The 21,411-nt window shown below is 37.3% G+C and overlaps 2 protein-coding genes across 6 annotated transcripts in view; both read right to left on the bottom strand.

Annotated features, from left to right (window-relative positions):
- Positions 1-1,836: 1,836 nt before the first annotated feature.
- On the bottom strand, positions 1,837-11,272 carry LOC149712163 (uncharacterized). Its single transcript, XM_089844916.1, has 4 exons — positions 11,085-11,272; positions 10,146-10,281; positions 3,598-4,299; positions 1,837-2,202 (listed from the first exon to the last, which is right to left on the bottom strand). Exons 3-4 carry the CDS (start codon positions 4,295-4,297, stop codon positions 1,982-1,984), a joined length of 921 nt encoding a protein of 306 aa, XP_089701042.1. The 5' UTR covers positions 4,298-4,299; positions 10,146-10,281; positions 11,085-11,272; the 3' UTR covers positions 1,837-1,981.
- Positions 11,273-11,424: 152 nt separating this feature from the next.
- The window catches only part of LOC149712155 (glutamate receptor ionotropic, kainate 5-like), an 83,002-nt gene continuing 73,015 nt past the window's right edge, over positions 11,425-21,411 (bottom strand). The window contains exons 1-9 of one of the 5 annotated variants that reach the window (XR_016370255.1): positions 20,827-21,202; positions 19,796-19,896; positions 18,917-19,007; positions 18,680-18,844; positions 17,870-18,002; positions 16,019-16,251; positions 14,096-14,162; positions 13,947-14,031; positions 13,202-13,710 (exon numbers count right to left, since the gene is read on the bottom strand). Coding sequence is in view for 4 of the 5 variants with exons in the window: in XM_089844907.1 (XP_089701033.1) it covers positions 12,249-12,462; positions 13,088-13,344; positions 16,019-16,251; positions 17,870-18,002; positions 18,680-18,844; positions 18,917-19,007; positions 19,796-19,896; positions 20,827-20,871 (1,239 nt within the window). In the remaining variant the exon portion in view is untranslated. Of the gene's footprint in view, positions 12,463-13,087; positions 13,711-13,946; positions 14,032-14,095; positions 14,163-16,018; positions 16,252-17,869; positions 18,003-18,679; positions 18,845-18,916; positions 19,008-19,795; positions 19,897-20,826; positions 21,203-21,411 lie in introns of those variants that run through there. The other 4 variants (XM_089844907.1, XM_089844906.1, XM_089844908.1 and 1 more) reach the window with 4 other exon arrangements.

Genomic DNA, 21,411 nt, shown 5'->3' with positions numbered 1-21,411 from the left:
ACGGCCTTTGATGTATATTAAACATTAGAACGTGATTCCTGCAGATTGTGATGGCTTTCTTAGTGCAAACCTGGCTGGTAAATTTAATACGTTCAGGATCTTGCCATGTATACCGCTTGGGGGTGGTGCTAAAGGATTTTTGTCCATTCGCTAAATGGTAACGTGAATCACGTGATTGTCGCTCTCCTGACTGCATCACTTTCTCTTATTCCTATGTTCGTTGGATTTAACTCAATGTCACCCGGTCGCGAGTTGTAGAACCATTTCTCTAATGACCTGATTTAGTTTAATATAAGCAATTTAATGAATCGCTTGCATGTGGACTTCTAAAGAAATTCGATAACGTAAACTCGATCTTTTCAGAGATTCTATTGTGTTTAGACTTATCTAATTTAAAAAGATTACAAATTAACTGATATTAGAAAAAACAATTAAATATTAGAGGCTGCATGTACTGGCAAGTCAGTGTCTGTATGTCTGTGAAGAATGGATACACCAAAACAAGTTTGGCGAGGACCTGTTTATGAAATGACTACCCGTGGCGTCGCTCGCGTTTAATTAGAACTTCCATCAAAATGATATAAATAATGGGTAGATCTTACTGATGACTGATATTTTTGTAGCATCCTAGGAGCGAAGGCACTCGGCGTTGCCCGTCAGCCCCTAGGGATGCATTTTTTATTACTTTTCACGAGGACATTATTCCATAAAGAAGGGTTTTAAGTTTTTGGCCGCCATTTAAAAAGATGGCTACAAATCGAACCCAAAAGACCATTCAGCCCGTCTATATGTTAAAGGAAGCCCGTGTACTAAATATCTGTGAAATCGGTTGAAACGCGGGGACTTTGTTGCGTATAGAAGATTTGCTACATTTCTGGGCGCCATTTATGAAGATGGCGGCGGATTGGAAAAATCTTTCTTAGTACGCGCTTACTACTTATGAGTAACGTTCCTGCAAATTTTCAGCCTTCTAGGGCAAGCGGTTTGGGCTGGGCGTTGATTATCAGTCAGTCTGTCAGTCAGTCAGTCAGGACTTTGATTTATATGGATATAATAATGATCATCTACCTAACTTGACTTAGAATTGCGAAAGAAACACCAGCTATAATAATGGCGTTCACCATTTCGGGCCTTTGTTAAATTTTTAACCAATAGCTTTCCAGCCTGTGATTTTAAATCAAAACAGGGAATTCAATTGAGTTCAAAACAGCCTCACTTATTCCTCATCTATTGATACTAAATAGTTTAGGTTTGAACAGAAGTTGATGACTGGGAAGTATTGGACACTAAGGCATTATATAGTATCCATCCCTGCAAGTCAAAATTGCCTATGGCAATCGTAAAAGAGGGTCGAAAGTTTCCTCCCCACTTGGAAAACGATCTAATCTACTGAAAAATATGCCACGCCGAGAGGCTGTGGCACTCAAACTGTGGGGCGTGTTCAAAACTTCTTCAGCGCCAATCGTTGAAAAGCCGTCTGGCTAGAACTCTCTGAAAATCCATTGCAATCCGTGGGCCTAGGACCCCACACTAGTTTAACCGGAATTTCTAGCAAACTCTATTAAAACAGCTGTTCTTGTCACCGTTTCTGATTCGTTACCTCAAACCACAGGACACACCTTAAAGTTTCGTTTCTTGCCCGCTGCTGGCGCGCAAATCAGCCTGCCAATTCAAAATGAGGGAAATGCCGTAGGATGGGCGGTGATCGGACCTAATAAGAAGTTGCCTAACAGAGATGGTTCCGGATCTGGTTAGAGTCCAATACTTCCCAGGATAAGAAGTCATAAACTTCTGGTTTGAACAATCGAGGCTCGTGTAAATATCAAAATTCAAACATATCATAAAATCGAGAAGCGTTTAATTCCAAATATAATACATAAATTTCTATGGGGGTCCCCAGATTTTTTACACTGCAGTAAATTGCGAAAACACAAATAGTTAATAAAACATTTCCTGCTTAAACCATTCACGATTCGTCATCTTACGCTGTGAATTTCTTAGCCCATAACAAAATGGTAGCGAATAGCAGCGTGTAAGAAATGAGTAAGACTCCGCTGCCATTGCACAACTGTTTCTCGGTTTTGGTCGAGAGGGAGTGAGAGCTGAATTTGGAAGGCAATCGGCAAATGACTGAACTCAAACTACGCTCTTTCACGAATTTGTAGAATTCCATCTTACTCAAATCGCAGCTACAGTTGATATCTAAAATTGGAATTAAATAAAAATTATGGAACAGGTTGATTTTAGTCTGGACTGCGGTGTTTTTTACTAATCAAAATGCGATAGATAAACGTAGCCTAACTAATCTGTTTTTCAATTAAAGAGACAGTAGCTTCCAATTTTCTGATGATTAAAATAATTAAAATCAATTGTACCAAATGTGGATAAGAGGGACATCAAAGTTTCGCCAATAACTATTTAGCCTACTAGTGACTGATGGACTTGCAAACTCGCGATTGAAAGTAGTTCAGACATTTATGCTCCTTGGTTTAACCATAGCCCACTCGATCACGCGCATCACGACGCAAGCTGCTCGCGCTGTAGCTAAATTACCGAGATTACACAATAGCAGACGACGGTAACCGCGTAACCGCGAATTAACACAAGACCTACTTTAAGGGAGTGAACAGGCCCAGTATAGCTACGCCAATAAAACGGTCAATTACGGCGAAACTCTGATGACTCGCGACTTTTGGCCATTTTCATACTTTTCCTCTCATCCACTTTTGATTGTACTTAGTTAATTATTAAAGAAAACCCCTTAATTGGTAGATAGGCCTCGTCTCGACTCGAAGAGGTTCATTTTGGTTTCCCTACTTGTTATTCTATATACTAGTTGAAATTAACTGATAAAGTAGGAAAACATTCGTTATTGTGGAAATTTGCCATGTTCTTAGGAATCACTAAAGCCCATTGATATTATGATTGGTATTGTTAACATTGACAATTTTTTACTTAAAAATCTCCTACTATTTATACAATTGTCTCCTAAAATTTCTTATAATTAATTTTGACACTAAGCTAGGTGTCCTTTGTATTAGTATCTTTATTTTTAAGGTGTATCAAGGTCATATTTCTAAAGAGTATTTTGCCCCTAAGATTGGTGTCCTGCGTGTAAAGATGTGTATTTTTAAGGTGAAGCAAGGTCATATTACGAAATGTCATAGCACTATCCCTTTTACCAGAAGTGAGATGAGACTGCAGAAGTACTGAGCTAACCAAATTCTTCACCCGGCGAAAGTGAATATTCTTGATGACACACCAACGGTTGGCCCTCTGGTAGCGGTTTCTGAATTTTCCCTCTCCAATAGGTGAGACGCTCGTGGCGGTAGACGGCCGAACTAGATTCAAGGAGCCGCGTCCGTGTTCCGCCGCTTTAGGTTGAGGGGAACGGGGGTTGGAAATGTTTTTGGAACTCGACCAATTTTTTTCCCTCTAGTGTAGGCGCGATGGAAGCGGTGGCATAAAATCGTCAAATTTGTTCACTAATGCCAGGATGTACTATCAATGCTAGAGCCCTTCACTTCTAGTCTCATCTCACTTCTGCTTTTATCAAGAAACGTCAAGGATCATTATTTTATTTTATAGCGTACTTACTGTCAAGTTTCAAATTGTTGAGAGTATTAATTTTTTTGAGAGCCGCAGTGTCTTCGTTCTTCACTTCCAGTATTCCATTTCCGTTCAAGTCTAGCTCTTCTAGGTTAGATAAACGGAAGATAGCTTTCGGAATAGTCTTGAGCTCATTGTTGCTTAGTTCCAAATGCTTAATTGAATTCAAATGCATGAAAAAAGACTCGTCGATGTCCTTAATCTTGTCGTTGATCAGTTTGAGCGTTTGCAGTTGCGAGTTGGTGTCAGGTAGGTTCAAATGACTTCTGCTAAGCATCGGTATGTTAGCGTTGTCCAAGACAAAGTGCTTCAGAGCTTCGGCGCTTCGAAGTAAATTCGTTAGCTTGGTCTCTTCGTAGATGACGCTGGACAATTCAATGGTTTCGATAGTGTTCATCCACGCTTCCGGTAGACCCTCGAGGTCTGTGACGTCAGATTCTCGGATTTGAATAGACGATACTTGGTCTCCGCTTGACGATACTTTGCCGAAATCTCGTTGAATTTGACTCGTGTTGGTGGCCGCGCATTGTAAGACAACATCCTGGTTCTTAAAGCATTTGCAAGCCTGTAATTCCGCTTCTAAACACCGCACTCGGTCAACGGTCGGTACCGCGTGCGTCATTGACCACATCAGAGACGTCAACAGGCAAATGACGAGACCGAGGAATGTCTGTTTTAGATAATTCATTTCTGCGCAACGAAAAAAAATTATATGATCAAATATTATGTTAAGAAATCGATACCCGCTTTAGGAAGAACAATTTATTGGGATCAGCACTGCTTCTTAGCAGAAGTTGATGACTTCTTATCCTGGGAAGTATTGGACACTAAGGCATTATATAGTATCCATCCTTGCAAGTCAAAATTGCCTATGGCAATCGTAAAAGAGGGTCGAAAGTTTCCTCCCCACGAGGAAAACGATCTAATCTACTGAAAAAAATCCCACGCCGAGAGGCTGTGGCACTCAAACTGTGGGGCGTGTTCAAAACTTCTTCAGCGCTAATCGTTGAAAAGCCGCCTTGAATATCCATTACAATCCGTGGGCCTAGGACCCCACACTAGTTTGACCGGAATTTCTAGCAAACTCTATTAAAACAGCTGTTCTTGTCACCGTTTCTGATTCGTTACCTCAAACCACAGGACACACCTTAAAGTTACGTTTCTTGCCCGCTGCTGGCGCGCAAATCAGCCTGCCAGCTCAAAATGAGGCAAATGCCGTAGGTGGCGCGGTGATCGGACCTAATAAGAAGTTGGCTAACAGAGATGGTTCCGGATATGGTTAGAGTCCAATACTTCCCAGGATAAGAAGTCATAAACTTCTGTTCTTCGTAAGTTGTTTCTAGCTAAAGCGATCTAGTGGCAAATTAAAGAGTAAAAGTTGGGACGCATTTTCGTTTGTTCATACTCGTAACGTACGCTTTTTGCTCCATGGGCGTGTAACCGATACAAATTATACCCTAGTTTCGAAAATTAATTTACTCAATGCAGAAGTTTATGACTTCTAATCCTGGGAAGTATTGGACTCTAACCATATCCGGAACCATCTCTGTTAGCCAACTTCTTATTAGGTCCGATCACCTTGCCACCTACGGCATTTCCCTCATTTTGAGCTGGCAGGCTGATTTGCGCGCCAGCAAGAAACGAAATTTTAAGGCGTGTCCTGTGGTTTGAGGTAACGAATCAGAAACGGTGACAAGAACAGCTGCTAGAAATTCCGGTCAAACTAGTGTGGGGTCCTAGGCCCACGGATTGTAATGGATTTCCATAGAGTTCTAGCCAGACGGCTTTTCAACGATTGGCGCTGAAGAAGTTTTGAACACGCCCCACAGTTTGAGTGCCACAGCCTCTCGGCGTGGGATATTTTTCAGTAGATTAGATCGTTTTCCTAGTGGGGAGGAAACTTTCGACCCTCTTTTACGATTGCCATAGGCAATTTTGACTTGCAGGGATGGATACTATATAAAGCCTTAGTGTCCAATACGTCCCAGGATAAGAAGTCATCAACTTCTGCTCAATGCTATATTTGAGCATAAAGTTAGGATTGTTAAAACCATATTGTTAAATTGGCGTAGAACATGATGGTTAATATCTTAAATTTAAAAGGATTCCCTCCCATTGGTCCGAAATTTCATTCAACCTGAACAGCGTACCTTGAGCGTCAGTACTTAACTATAATTGAACGTGTCTTAGACATCTCCGTTTGATTAAAACGAATTTTAAACCGGGGACGCAATAATAGAGACATACAGTCATGTAATAAAGGATTATATAACTTTAAGGGTGATATAAAATAAGCCGTAATTAGAAAAAGTTCATTAGATATCATATTTAGAGAATCTCTAAATTCGACGTCTTTATAACGTCTCTAAATGGAACGTACTTTGAATATGTATAAATGTGACGTCTTTTGAATATGTATCAATGTGACGTCTTTTGAATATGTATCAATGTGACGTCTTTTGAATATGTATCAATGTGACGTCTTTTGAATATGTATCAATGTGACGTCTTTTGAATATGTTTCAATGTGACGCCTTTTGAGTATATTTAGACGAGACTTGTCGCGGAGATAGTTACATAAGAGATCTTCAAGAGAGACGTCGTTAAAATATCTCAGTATGATTTTTATTTGAAATTGCATTAAATCAGACCTTGCAACCTTAATCAGACTAATTTAAAACAACTTCAGATCTGACGTATTTAATCTTTTCCGCAGGTCATTTTCGATCTCTTTAACCCAGATTCGTTCTGTAACCTACAGTAATATCTACTATCAGAAGTGAGATGAGACTAGAAGTGAAGAGTTCTAGCATTGGTAGTATATCCTGGCACTAGTGAACAAATTTGAGCAGATTTTATTCGCCGCTTCCCACGCACCTACACTAGAGAGAGAGTTCCAAAAACATTTCCTACCCCCTTCCCCTCAACCTAAAGCCGCGGAACACGGACGCGGTTCCTTGAATCTAGTTCGGCCGTCTACCACCGCGAGCGTCTCACGTTTTGGAGGGAAAACTCAGAAACCGCTACTAGAGGGCCAACCGTTCGTGTGTTATTAAGAATATTCACTTTCGCCGAGTGAAGAATTTGGTTAGCTCAGTACTTCTAGTCTCATCTCACTTCTGCTACTATCAATAGCTCATTTAGATTTCTTTTGGCATAATATTTTTGTCTTAGTTTTAAATAAGAGATCTATAATTTTTGTTTTAATGTGTTATAAAACAAAAGCTGAGTCTTAACCTCACTGTAATCGGATCACAATAATTAATTCTTTGCTAGTCCGCTTTATAATCACAAATGATACGAAATGACTGTACGTTTTAATACTTATTTTTGTAATTTGAAACTATTTTCAATTTAAATACATATTTTTATCCCACGCACCAAAGATCACGATTAGCTGACTTGAAAGTAGGTACTTGAGACTGATAGTGTATGGCCATGACGCTGCTTTGCGATGCCGGCATAAAAACCTTTACCGAACGGTGGTTATATCTAATCTTATCTGTCAGATTGCTAGCAGCAGTAGTAGTAGTAATTCACTTCCTTTTTAAATTTTCCTACTCTAACCGAATTCTAAATTCCTTTGTCATAATTCAGGGTGCGGCCCCATTTTTGAATAATTCAGCTACATAGATTCTACTCATGGAAAGAACCTTCTACTTTAAAAAAATGTCTCCATTTTAATTCATTTAGTTCTCGTGAAAAATAACACTATTTTTCTTGTGAAAAATAACACTATTTTTCTTGTGAAAAATAACACTATTTTTCTTGTAAAAAATAACACTATTTTTATTGTGAAAAATAACACTATTTTTATTGTGAAAAATAACACTATTTTTCTTGCGAAAAATAACACTATTTTTCTTGTAAAAAATAACACTATTTTTCATGTGAAAAATAACACTATTTTTCTTGTGAAAAATAACACTATTTTTCTTGTGAAAAATAACACTATTTTTCTCGTGAAAAATAACACTAATTTTCTTGTGAAAAATAACACTATTTTTTTTGTGAAAAATAACGCTATTTTTCTTGCGAAAAATAACACTATTTTTCTTGTGAAAAATAGCACTATTTTTCTTGTGAAAAATAACACTATTTTTCTTGTGAAAAATAACACTATTTTTCTTGTGAAAAATAACACTATTTTTAATATTTTTCCTTTAACATATGCCTATTGCAGCCTCAAATTTGAGCGTCTCTCAAACTTTTTGGAAACTTTGGTGAAATTTTAAGACATTTTCGTACGAAATATAAATTTTTTTCCGGATTTATATGAAATTTGAGAAGGTAGTCGTATTGGAATTTTTAAAGGGAGGATGAAGTGGAAAACTAAGAGATTTTTTATTGATTCTTCTGCTAATTATAAGACCAATCGCATAACGCCCGGCCTTCTTGTTAACAAAATTCTCGAATAAAATTTAGCGTGAAATTTGGTAAAAAATTTGTTCGTGGTGTGACAATCGTGGCGTGCAACGAAAATTTTGTTAACAGAAAGGTACGGCGTTATGCGATTGGTCGGAGGTCCTTATTTCAAATAATCCATAAAATCTCAACCTAATTTGAATTTTAAAATCATTCGGAGATATTTCCTGGATGTTTCACTATACAGAATGTTCATATAATTAGTAGAAAAATCACTAGATTTTCCTCTTCACCCTCCCTTTAAGAATACTGCTATGACATTTTCTGTGAAATATCTTAAAAGTGTTGCTGGGGAAAATCTAAAAAATGTTTGTGGGGAAAATCCTAAAAATGTTTCTGGGGTAAAATCTTACAAATGTTTCTGGGGAAAATCTTAAAAATGTTTCCGGGGAAAATCTTAAAAATGTTTCTGGGGTAAAATCTTAAAACTGTTTCTGGGGAAAATCTTAAAAATGTTTCTGTGGTAAAATCTTAAAAATGTTTCTGTGGTAAAATCTTAAAAATTTTTCAGCCTTTCAGGGGTAAAATCTTAAAAATGTTTCAGCCTTTCAGAGGTAAAATCTTAAAAATGTTTCTGGGGTAAAATCTTAAAAATGTTTCCGGGGAAAATCTTAAAAATGTTTCTGGGGTAAAATCTTAAAACTGTTTCTGGGGAAAATCTTAAAAATGTTTCTGTGGTAAAATCTTAAAAATGTTTCAGCCTTTCAGGGGTAAAATCTTAAAAATTTTTCAGCCTTTCAGGGGTAAAATCTTAAAAATGTTTCAGCCTTTCAGGGGTAAAATCTTAAAAATGTTTCTGGGGAAAATCTTAAAAATGTATCTGGGGTAAAATCTTAAAAATGTTTCAGGGGTAAAATCTTAAAAATGTTTCTGGGGAAAATCTTAAAAATGTATCTGGGTTAAAATCTTAAAAATGTTTCAGGGGTAAAATCTTAAAAATGTTTCTGGGAAAAATCTTGAAAATGTTTCTGGGGTAAATCTTAAAAATGTTTCTGAGGTAAAATCTTAAAAATGTTTCGGGGGTATAATCTTAAAAATGTTTCTGGGAGAAAATCTTAAAAATGTTTCTCTGGAAAATCTTACAAGTGTTTCTGGGGAAAATATTGAAAATGTTTCAGGGGTTAAAATCTTAAAAATGTTTCTGGTGTAAAATCTTAAAACTGTTTCTGGGGAAAATCTTAAAACTTTATCTGGGGAAAATATTGAAAACGTTGCAAGGGAAAATCATAAAATGTTTTTGGGCAATCCTATAAAGTGTCTGGGCAAAATCTTAAGCTATTTCTGGGAAAATCCGAAATCGTTCCTGTTAAAAAATCTTAAGAAATTTCTGAGAGAAATCTTCAAGTTATGGGTTAAACCTTAAGACATATCTGAGAGAAATCTTCAAGTTGGGTTAAATCTTAAGAAATCTCTGAGAGAAATCTTCAAGTTATGGGTTAAATCTTAAGAGCCTCTAAGAGAAATCTTCAAGTTATGGGTTAAATCTTAAGAGCCTCTAAGAGAAATCTTCAAGTTATGGGTTAAATCTTAAGAAATCACTGAGAGAAATCTTCATGTTATGGGTTAAATATTAAGAAATCTCTGAGAGAAATCATCAAGGTATGGGTTAAATCTTAAGACATTTCTTAGAGAAATCTTTAAGTTATGGGGTTAAATCTTAAGAATCTCTGGGAGAAATCTTCAAGTTATGGGTTAAATCTTAAGAGCCTCTAAGAGAAATCTTCAAGTTATGGGTTAAATCTTAAGAACCTCTAAGAGAAATCTTCAAGTTATGGGTTAAATCTTAAGAAATCACTGAGAGAAATCTTCATGTTATGGGTTAAATATTAAGAAATCTCTGAGAGAAATCATCAAGGTATGGGTTAAATCTTAAGACATTTCTTAGAGAAATCTTTAAGTTATGGGGTTAAATCTTAAGAATCTCTGGGAGAAATCATCAAGTTATGGGTTAAATCTTAGGAGTCTGAATTTTACAATATTTCCACTTTCTGTGTGTAAATATGGCCACTCTTAAGTTAAAATCTCAGAATTTTCCAGTAACTAATGCTTTTTTTTTTTTGAAATCAGGAGAAACGATTTGAATATAAAAATCCCGATTTGGAATTTCTTACCTGAAGATGAAATTCGGTATTAAATTGCGGATCGAAAACGATTTCTTCTTCTCAATCGCGAACTCGAACTCTAAAAGAGCGTCGAATCTCCAGGCAATAGATTACTTCTAGACTGTACCTTGTTCCCACCAATAATCTGGAGGTTTGATAAAACAAAAAATGATAACCAATTACGGTTTTTTTGTTGCGATACTGCTGCTGAAATCGCGGAAACCTGTCATTTCCGTCTTGAGGGCATCATCATCGTATTAAATCGTATAAAATTACCAAATTTCTTATTCATTCATAAAAAATTCAATGAAATGATGGTTAATTAGGGGTAGACAGAAGTTTATGACTTCTTATCCTGGGAAGTATTGGACTCCAACCATATCCGGAACCATCTCTGTTAGGCAACTTCTTATTAGGTCCGATCACCGCGCCACCTACGGCATCTCCCTCATTTTGAGTTGGCAGGCTGATTTGCGCGCCAGCAGCGGGCAAGAAACGAAACTTTAAGGTGTGTCCTGTGGTTTGAGGTAACGAATCAGAAACGGTGACAAGAACAGCTGTTTTAATAGAGTCTGCTAGAAATTCCGGTCAAACTAGTGTGGGGTCCTAGGCCCACGGATTGTAATGGATTTTCAGAGAGTTCTAGCCAGACGGCTTTTCAACGATTGGCGCTGAAGAAGTTTTGAACACGCCCCACAGTTTGAGTGCCACAGCCTCTCGGCGTGGCATATTTTTCAGTAGATTAGATCGTTTTCCTAGTGGGGAGGAAACTTTCGACCCTCTTTTACGATTGCCATAGGCAATTTTGTCTTGCAGGGATGGATACTATATAATGCCTTGGTGTCCAATACTTCCAAGTCATCAACTTCTGGGGTAGATCATAAACCCGTGATGTGTCTTCAATATATGTTCAATGTGAATATTGAGCCTTGTAAAATTTATTTTTACCTCTCCAAGTGATGATGACGTCACGGAGAAGTTTTACACTGAATGTGTCTGTCTGTCAGTCTGTAACAGCATACGCACTTGGCAAATCGGAACTAACGTATTCCCAATATCCGGGCCGCGTTCGCAGTTCACAGAAATTATTACCATCGTTAGAGTTATGAGAAACGTCTAGTCTCCCTATGGCAGATTGAATCGCCTTATACACCCTAAATTTAAAAATTCTGAAATAGGTGTTCGCTAGAAGTCAAACGTTAATATTAGCTATGTTTAAAATTATTTAAGGAATAACGTTTCTTAAAACGACTTAACTAGAATTAATGTAAATTACTGACGATTAAAATAGTTTATAACAATTATATTTATTAAGTTATTCAAGAAGAAGCTATTATTTAGGTAGATAGTTCTCGTCTCGACTCGGAGAGATTTATTTAGGTTTCCCGACTTGTCTTAATTATTGGAAAATATTTCGAAAACAATTAATTCCGAGGGGTCGGACGTTTAGGAAAAAGTGTACGGGATTTCGAAATCCAATTTGATTTCTTCGGATTTCGTTGCATTTCGTCGGATTTTGGTTGATTTCAGAATTCGATAAAATCCAATGGATTTCATCGAATTTTGAGATTTTTCCCGTGATTTCGACGGATTTTGCGATATTTGCCTTGATTTCGTTGGATTTTGAGGTTTTTCGTGTGATTTCCTCGGATTTTGAGATTTTTCCCGTGATTTCGTCGGATTTTGTGATTTCTTTTCATTTTGGATTTCGTGAATTTTGTAGTGGATTTCACGATTTCTTTACTGATTTTGCTTCTAATTTCGTGATTTCTATGTTGATTTCGTGATTTCTTTGTTGATTTTGTGATTTTTTTTTCTTATTTTATGATTTCCTTACTGATTTTGTGATTTTTTTTCCTGATTTTATGATTTCCTTACTGATTTTGTGATGTCGTTGCTGATTTCGGATTTTTTATTTGATTTCAAAATCAGCATTGATTTCGGATTTCTTAAGATGGATTTCACGGGTAGCGTACGGGATTTCATGAATGACCGACCCCTCGATTAATTCTGATACTTTCTTATATTAATTGAAACAAATTTAACGATTTGCCATTTTGCGGCGACGATCAGCAGACTTGTTGGAGAGCAACTTTTCTCTATGACATCACACTACTTCTGCGCAGTATAGAAAATATAAAATTCCAAAGTTAAGGTTATTATGGCGATGAGCCACCCGACTGGAAGCAAACTCAGGACAAATGCCAAATCTTCATACGTGATGTAACTCAAATGATCAGATATACTTAGTCGCTGTTTTGTCGGCAATCTGACGTCATCAACGTCCCATTTGTTTATCAAATCCATAGATGTCAAAATTCGTAGCCTGAAATTAATTTGAATAACCATGATTTTGGCATGAAGAAATCAACATCGGGAGAGTACTATAGCGAATAAATTCATCGTCCCACTAATTTTATATCGCCAATGTTCTATTTCTACCAGCATTTGATTAATAAAAACAGAAGTGAGATGAGACTGCAGAAGTACTGAGCTAACCAAATTCTTCACTTGGCGAAAGTGAATATTCTTGATAACGCACCAACGGTTGGCCCTCTGGTAGCGGTTTCTAAATTTCCCCTCCAAAACGTGAGACGCTCGCGGCGGTAGACGGCCGAACTAGATTCAAGGAGCCGCGTCCGTGTTCCGCGGCTTTAGGTTGAGGGGAAGGGAGTAAGAAAAATTTTGGAACTCGACCAATTGTTTTCTCTCTAGTGTAGGCGCGATGGAAGCGGTGGCATAAAATCCTCAAATGTGTTCACTAGTGCCAGGATCAACTACCAATGCTAGAGCCCTTCACTTCTAGTCTTATCTTACTTCTGGTAATATATATCAATTTTGTCTAAGATCACTATTTACGATATTTTGTCATGAAATTAAAAGTTGATCTGAAAATCTGACGCCACAGTAATGTGATACGACACAAAGTTTTGGATAAACTTGATGCTTACCATTTATTGACTTGATCTTTACAAGGAAAATCTTTCCTGAACGCTATAGATATGAACGTAACGTATAAACTCTCTCTACTCCAATGGAAAATGTTGGATGGCCATTTGTTCATCGCTATGGCTTTTTGTGTGACAAGTTTTTCACAAGCGAAAGCCATATCGCCCTTCAGAAATGTCTCTAAAATATCGTCTACGCTTTGCGGACCTTTCAAAGATGTTGACTTGGCGAATACGCTGAAGTAACCGCTCTTTGCCGTCTGTCAAATAAATATTTTTTGCTCTGAAAGCTTTACCTGGCAGCTAATAGAAAGCAGAAGTCCATTAAATTAGCCTAGGAAGTAACCAAAAGCGGGGTTTTTGACTTAAGAAGGGCGACACATTCGCCACCTCACGATAACTTTTCTCAGATCACCGGTTTAGGTTCGACTCTTACGCCAAAATTTGCCCTATTGAGAGAGAAAAAACTCTTGGCTGAAAATGAACACTGTATCTCTAAAGGGACCGGTTAACGTCCCCTTCCACTGTAAAACCGAGCCCTCTTTGGCATAGAAACAGGAGAAGGGATGGGGGGTGTGAACTTTGGAACAGTCAAGGTCATTCAGTTTTTATGACTCTTCATAAACCTATTGAACAAAAAACTATTTAACAACCGTGGCCGTTCCTTTTTTTTATATAAAGCAAACAATAGAGTAATTTCGGTTGAGAGGGGGAGTGAACTTTGTATCCCCTACGTTAGGGGCAACTTTGTACTAGAGAATACTATTTGCCCCCGGAAGGGAAGGGGAGGGGGGATATCACTAAGGTAAGAGATAGAGGGTTATGACGTTGCCGTATATGGGAAAGAAATTACTCTATCTACCCTTCAGAGATCCAGCGTTCGTGGGCTGAAGAAGTCACGCCCCGCTCACGTCAAGAAAGACTTCCTAGAGAGGAGCTCGAGATTTCTAACAAAGTTAGGAAAGGGGAAACATTTAAGCCCCTATTCGTGGAGATAGGAGGAGTTCTTACCCCAGCAGAGAAGTACGCTATACCAGCTATTGTAATTGTTTACTTCCTTGGCTAATTTAATGGACTTCTGTAGAAAGTAAGAATTAACTACGGATTAAGGAAAAACTCAAACACTGTAAATAGCCACAAGCATTCCCGAATTCGTAGTCCTTATGCGTAGATTTAATGTTAATATTACAACAGAATCATATCGAATTTAGGGGTCCCATGATATATTTTTAAAAATAAAAAACGTCTTTTCAATTTTCGTGTGTTCCTTTAATTAGAGGTATGACTTCTTCTCATATCATTTTTTCTACTGTAGGAAAGTAAGCGAGGGTTTCTTTCCGGCTTATACAGGGTGTTTCTGATAAGTCAGGCATAATTTAAGGGAGATGTTATTTGGTCGATTTTGAGTCGGAAATGTTCTATGACATTTTTTGTCAGGGCCATTGTTTTCAAGTTATGACTTGAGTGTATTTAAAGTGTTAGTGACATAATTTTCGTCACCCACAAACTTAAAATGCTAAAAAAATCCTTGAAAAATCTAGTTTATTATGATATGTTTACTTTTGTATTTGGTTTCGTAGAAATTTGTAAAATTGCAATCAAAGTTTAGTGTTTGGAAAAGGCCTAGTTAGAATTTTGTTTCGCTTGATGACGTAGTAAGGAGAAACTTTCACTCTAGATGTCGCTCACGTGACGCCTGTAAGTGTCTCAGCGCCGCGTTAAGCCTATTTTATTCAGATTCGCGCGGCATTAGTAGACTCGGGAGTCTTGGGCGCGCGTTTGGCTTTTCCGCGAGATGCCGTGAGTGACGTATCAAGGAGAAAAACCCGCCAAAAATCTTCTCCGAAAATTTGCCTTTGTCCCCCAAATTTCAAGTTTTCAAAGTGTTTTTCTGTGTTTTCCTTCATATTTAAATATTAATCAAGCATATTTTTGGAATCAGAAGAGTTTAAACTCTCAAAAAAGTAAGGTTTTCTTTAGATTTGAGATAATAACGTCGCTATTCCTTTAAGTATGACCCCTTAAATTAAAACTCATTGTCTTTCAGTTTCTTACTTAAATTTAAGGGTTCATCCCTAAAATACAACAATCTTAACTTGAAAACAGAGGCCCGGAAGCCAAAATGTCAGAGAATATTTTCAACTCAAAATCGCCCAAAGATCATCTGCCTTAATTTATGCCAAACTAATGAGAAACACCCTGTATTTATAAATAAAGGAGGTATTGTTGAATTCGTATCCGCTTTCAATATATATTTCCAAAAATATTAATGGCGGACTAAAGTTAGATTTGGGGATTTTGATTTTTACGATAAGGGGAAGGGTCGAAGTAAAAAGACCCTCCATCACGCAACCTTCAGGAAAGGCTCTTAAAGGGTATGGGAATTTACAATTTCATATCACGAAAGTGGTATTATGTTACACTTTCAAGTCTCTACTTTCAAAATATCAAGCTTTTAATATAATTGAACCAAAGTTTCTATTTTTAAAATCCATTGAAATTGAATCACGAAAACTCAGTTTCGATATCAATAATTTTGTCTTGTCAGCTTGTTCGGTTGGTTTATGACATCACTAAGACGTTGAGGAAAAAAGCGCGGGAAACCTATACGCGATAGCACGAGCGCGAGCTATACGCGTCTCGAGCTCTGTCCATGCTTTGATAGCTTGTGTGTGACGTCAAAAACAAGAAAACGTTGTAGCCTTTCTTAAAAAGTGGATTTCAAATAATTTCATATGAAGCATTTTCAAATGCATATTGCGGCCAAATAACTGGAAAAGGGAGAATTAAAAGCTTGATATTTTTGAATTCACAGTAATTAATTCTATCTTTTGCTATATAAATCAGAGGTTTTTCAAACGAAGCTTCTCATACCCTTTAATGGATAAGTAACAGAGAAATCCTCATAAATGTTTGTCTTTCATACATATTTACCATGATTGTCTTTTGAACGGAGCTGCTATCGAGAGCCATGACAATATAGTTACGATTAGTTACGGCGTCCACTAGGTCCTCTATCGTGTCGATGGGCGTTGATGATGGAGCGAAACTCGTCGTTGAAGTGATACTGCATTCGTAAATCTTACATAAGCATCCTGATGAGACCACGATTGAAATGAAAGTCACCAAAGTCCAGGATTTATTTTTCATGCTTCTCAATTTCATGTCTGCTTTGAAATACAACAGAGTATGAGTCTCAGTCAATAATTACACACATTCAGTAGAAGCATAAGAAAATAATATATAGCTCCCTATAAGTATGAAACGTAGTACATTTTCATACTACAGCATTTGCTCCCAAGTTTGGCGCCCTTACGCTTTTACGCCCCGTGGGGAGAAGTTTCGGTACTACGAGAAAAAGGGGGGCGAAACCACCGCCGCCACCTAAGGTGTCCACGAAAGGCACCATGGGCCGGGGAAATATCGCTGCACCCGTAGAGACACACGATGCTCCTTGCCTCGTACCGGTGTAGGCGCTAGCCTCGTTCGTCAAAATCTCGCGCCATCTATTAATTAATTATGATAATTTTGACATGTACTTAATCAGTTATAATTATCATAATAATAACTTCTAGGCCTTTAACTATTTAATTACAATGTAAAATTTGCAGATTTTCTAAACAAATGTTTCATCTTTTTAACGCCAAAAACTCTTAATAGGTGGCATTAGAAACTTTTTACAAATTTCAATGGAAGAAAATGCTGTTTACATGGCTTAAATGGAGAGTTTCATACTTATAGGGAGCTATATATTATTTTCTTATGGTACAAGATTATTTTATTTTATTTTTAGAATATTCGTCTAATGCCACCACGATGTTGGTCGTGTTGTTGATAGACGAGCGAGCTAAGCAAATGTTTTCGCAATGCAAACAAAAAATTGGGATAAAACAACAGGTAATTTGCTTTCTCCCGCACATCTACATTTAAATGGAGAGCTCTTAAATTAAAAGTGGCCTTCATATACCCTTTTAATAGTAAGTTTCTCATTTAAATCCTTCCCGGCACCTCTAGTTTCAAACACTGATGTGACATTTCGAATCAACATGATATACTAGAACCAGTAGGGAATAAGAGAGAAGGGAGACATTAGAGCCTGCTTTGGTAACGAGAGTCCGACCGACCTCAAGAAAACCGCGAAAACTTTGCGCAAGTACACAGCTTTTAACCAATTTACTGCAAAAATAGTTCTTTAACTTCTCCGCGGTGTCAGGCGGCCTATTTGTCTGCTAGATTTTCATTCTCCAAAGGCTTAGGGCTGTCCATGTTTCGTTCTTGTGTAATTATAACCTCAAGTATGTATTTTATTGAATCTAATTTATATTTTTTAATATTAATTCAGAATAATTAGTTTTCATCTATTTAATACATTCAAATTACCTGATTTTGGTATGTTCTCAATTCCCGCGCATCTAAATTAATTGCACAGCTTGATTTCGTTTATCAACATGAAATTCGGCCATTTTTATTTCCTTCAATGTAAAGTTGTAAACTAAACTACTTTTTATTCGTCAACCGAGACGTCACCCTCTTATGTGACGTCACAGCTAAGACAGAAGTTAGATAGCCAATAAGTGAAGGGTAGTTGATTTGAGGTTGGTAAGACTGTTGTTACGAGTGTAAAGCATTATAGAGATATAAAGTGTGTCCCTTCTCTCTAATTCCCTTCTGCTAGCATTTCGTGTCTTTCACGACAAAAGCACACGAATTTGCATTCTTGGTTTTTCACGACAGAGCACACGTATTTGCATTCCTTTATAAAATTTATAATATGCACGATATTACCACCGACTCCTTGTTTTAGTAAAATGCCCATCATTGTGCTTAGAGTTAGCGCATCCTCCTTTAAGAATTTCCAATTAAAAGTTTTGTTGATTAAGTAAGAAATCGATAAGAAACTCGCGAGAAATATCCAAACCTGAAACGATAAAACGAGAGAAGTTTGTGACTTAGATCTTGAAAATACGTACCTCCAAGAAGATGTTCATAAAATCTAGAAGTGTCAAAAATCGCTCTAGAGCGAGAAACGTTCAATAGAAATCATTGTTCCTCTAGTTTTGGTATTTTATAGCCGCTTAAAGCGTCTACCAAGAAGTTATATCTAGTATCTCAGAGAGAAGGTATAAATTCGCCAGATTTCCAGCTTTATCTCCAGTCCAAACGTAGCCTGTCCGGAGTCAATCCCGTCTCTAAATTACAACCAGCATCTCATTGGTTCCTGAAAACTCACGTCAGCGCGACGACGCGAGTGACGAAAATTACAGTCATATTTTCCGACTGATGAGAGGCGAAATAGCCCGGCGCCTCCTTTTACGTCCCCCCTTGTATTTTGAAAGGGGGACTGGGAATATGGCGCCCGGCGCCTCCTTTTACGTCCCCCCTTGTATTTTGAAAGGGGGACTGGGACTATGGCGCCCGGCGCCTCCTTTTACGTCCCCCCCCCCGTTGTATTTTGAAAGGGGGACTGGGACTATGGCGCCCGGCGAATACAAAGGCATCTTATACCTTCTCTCTGAGATACTGATATAACTTCTTGCGTCTACTTAACGCTAGAAATGATACAACAGCTTGAAAATAAAGCGGGCTGTGACTTACTTCTATCTGCATGGCGTGTACGAAAAAGAGACGATGAGCAGTCTTTTTCGTGTCCGGTTCTTTTGTGGTGAAGGACACTTCGTCCAGCATGTAAGGATAAGAGAAGTCGACAAATCGCGCTCGAGAAGCGGTCGGATTAATCGAAGATATTCCCATATCAGCTTCCTGGAATATTAAAGGAAATAAAAGTGATAAATGTATTTAAATTTTATAGTGAATTTCAAATGTTCTCTTAACCTTTTTAGCTAGCATTTCAATAAGCCCAACACAGTGTCCGTTATCGTCACAAGTCCCCCATTTTCCGTCTGGTGGTGTCACTATCTGATATCTATTAACATTAAAACATTTTATTATTTGAGAGACATATGATTTTATCATAGGTAGTTGCGTCAGTAGGGTATTAACAATAAGTATGACACTTCCCCATTGTCGTTCCTTAAAGGGTATGAGAAGTTTCGTTTGAAAAATCTCTGATTTATATAACAAAAGATAGAATTAATTTCTGTGAATTCAAAAATATCAAGCTTGCAATTCTCCCATTTCTGGTTATTTGGCAATATGCATTTGAAAATACTTCATATGAAATGATTTGAAATCCTCTTTTTAAGAAAGGCTACAACGTTTTCTTGTTTTTGACGTCACGCACGCGAGATGGTGCCACTCTCTCCGCTATCAAAGCATGGACAGAGCTCGAGACACGTATAGCTCGCGCTCGCGCTCGCGCTTTTTTCCTCAACGTCATAGTGATGTCATAAAACGGACGAACAAGCTCGACAAGACAAAATTATTGCTATATCAAAACTGAGTTTTCGTGATTTTCCAATGGATTTTAAAAATAGAAACTTTGGTTCAATTATATTATAAATTTGATATTTTGAAAGTAGAGACTTGAAAGTGTAATATAATACCACTTTCGTGCTAAAATATGATATGAAATTGTAAATTCCCATACCCTTTAAGATTTAAACAATAAAGTTCCGAATGAATTCTGCTAATTTGAATTATAACAGATACAATTGTCTCTCTCCCCCAAAAATTCTTATTAATTCACCACTATGGAGTGTTATAACTCTGATTGTATAAGATTTTCTATAACCAAAAATTGTCTATAATTACTTGAAATTCATATTTGTTGCTAAGAAGTTCAAAATTTTGAAATCCCTTCCTTGAAAGATCGTCAAGTTTCCTCCGGCCTTAACGAATTGAAACGAAGGGTGCTTAAAGGAAAAAATAGTTAAAGTCACTTTTCTAAATAAATTTCTTAGAACCAATTCATCCCTAAACATAATTGGGTAAAACATTATAAAGTAATTAAAAAATATTTTAAATTATTCATCGTGTTATTAGTTTATCTAAAACCAGAAGGGAATAAGAGAGAAGGGACACACTTTATATCTCCATAATGGCTTTACACTCGTAACAACCGTCTTACTAACCTCAAATCAACTACCCTTCACTGATTGGCTGCTATCTAACTTCTGTCTTAGCTGCGACGTCACACAAGAGGGTGACGACTCGGTTGACGAATAAAAAGTAGTTTAGTTTACAACTTTACATTGAAGGAGATAAAAATGGACGAATTTCATGTTGATAAACGAAATCAAGCTGTGCAATTAATTTAGATGCACGGGAATTGAGAACATACCAAAATCAGATAATTTGAAGGTAATAAATAGATGAAAACTAATTATTCTGAATTAATTTTAAAAAATAAAAATTAGTTTCAATAAAATACATACTTGAGGTTATAATTACACGAGAACGAAACATGGACAGCCCTAAGCCTTTGGAGAATGAAAATCTAGCAGACAAATAGGCCGCCTGATACCGCGGAGAACTTAAAGAACTATTTTTGCAGTAAATTGGTTAAAAGCTGTGTACTTGCGCAAAGTTTTCGCGGTTTTCTTGAGGTTGGTCGGACTCTCGTTACCAAAGCAGGCTCTAATGTCTCCCTTCTCTCTTATTCCCTTCTGCTAAAACTTAATTATTCATTAACTAAAAAACTTTGTTTACAGTCAAAAATCTTCCTACTACAACCAAATTAAAATTTTAGAAGCCATAATTAAAACTAGAGCACTTTGACGTGCGCGTTTCATGTAAATTTCTTAAAAGTCCTTATTTAATATTTATAAATCCTAATTACTCACACTAATTGCTGCAACGGTTAATGTCAAATTTTGGCAAACATCCATGTTTTGCTTTGAAACTCAACGCAAGCTTTTCTAAGCATTGACCTTACGTGTTGAGTTTTGCTCGCCCTGTGAACAATTTGAAACATAAGACGTGATGCCTTCGTTGCACCGTGAACAAAGTACTCATGGACATAGTACTTCGCAACAGAGGAAGTTCGGGTGAACGAAAGACTAATTCAGAAAGAGGGGTAGACCCGAATTACATTTTCCAACTAGGTTTGTACTATGAATTGTCATAATCTCCAAGAACTAAATACACTCTAATGACTCTATCGCATTAACCTAATGCTTCACAATTCGCTTTGGGTAATTCCAGAAGTAAGATGAGACTAGAAGTGATGGGCTCTAGCATTGATAGTAGATGCTGGCACTAGTGAACAAATTTGAGGATTTTATGCCACCGCTTCCATCCCTGCGCCTAGACTAGAGAGAAAAAAATTGGTCGAGTTCCAAAAACATTTCCTACCCCCTTCCCCTCATCCTAAAGCGGCGGAACACGGACGCGGCTCCTTGAATCTAGTTCGGCCATCTACCACCGCG

The sequence above is a fragment of the Phalangium opilio genome, unplaced genomic scaffold (genome assembly GCF_054372755.1).
Source record: "Phalangium opilio isolate 3A_F unplaced genomic scaffold, DU_Popi_V2 ptg000009l_1, whole genome shotgun sequence".
Classification (NCBI taxonomy): Eukaryota; Metazoa; Arthropoda; class Arachnida; order Opiliones; family Phalangiidae; genus Phalangium; species Phalangium opilio.
Note: the sequence above shows the minus strand (reverse complement) of the source record. Positions and strands in the feature narration are given on the sequence as shown.

Coding starts and splice junctions, on each gene's coding strand:
- LOC149712163 (XM_089844916.1), bottom strand. CDS start 4,297: ATGAATTATCTAAAACAGACATTCCTCGGTCTCGTCATTTGCCTGTTG. Junction 2,203..3,597: donor CAACAATTTGAAACTTGACA/GTAAGTACGCTA, acceptor TTCCAATTTTAG/ATATCAACTGTAGCTGCGAT.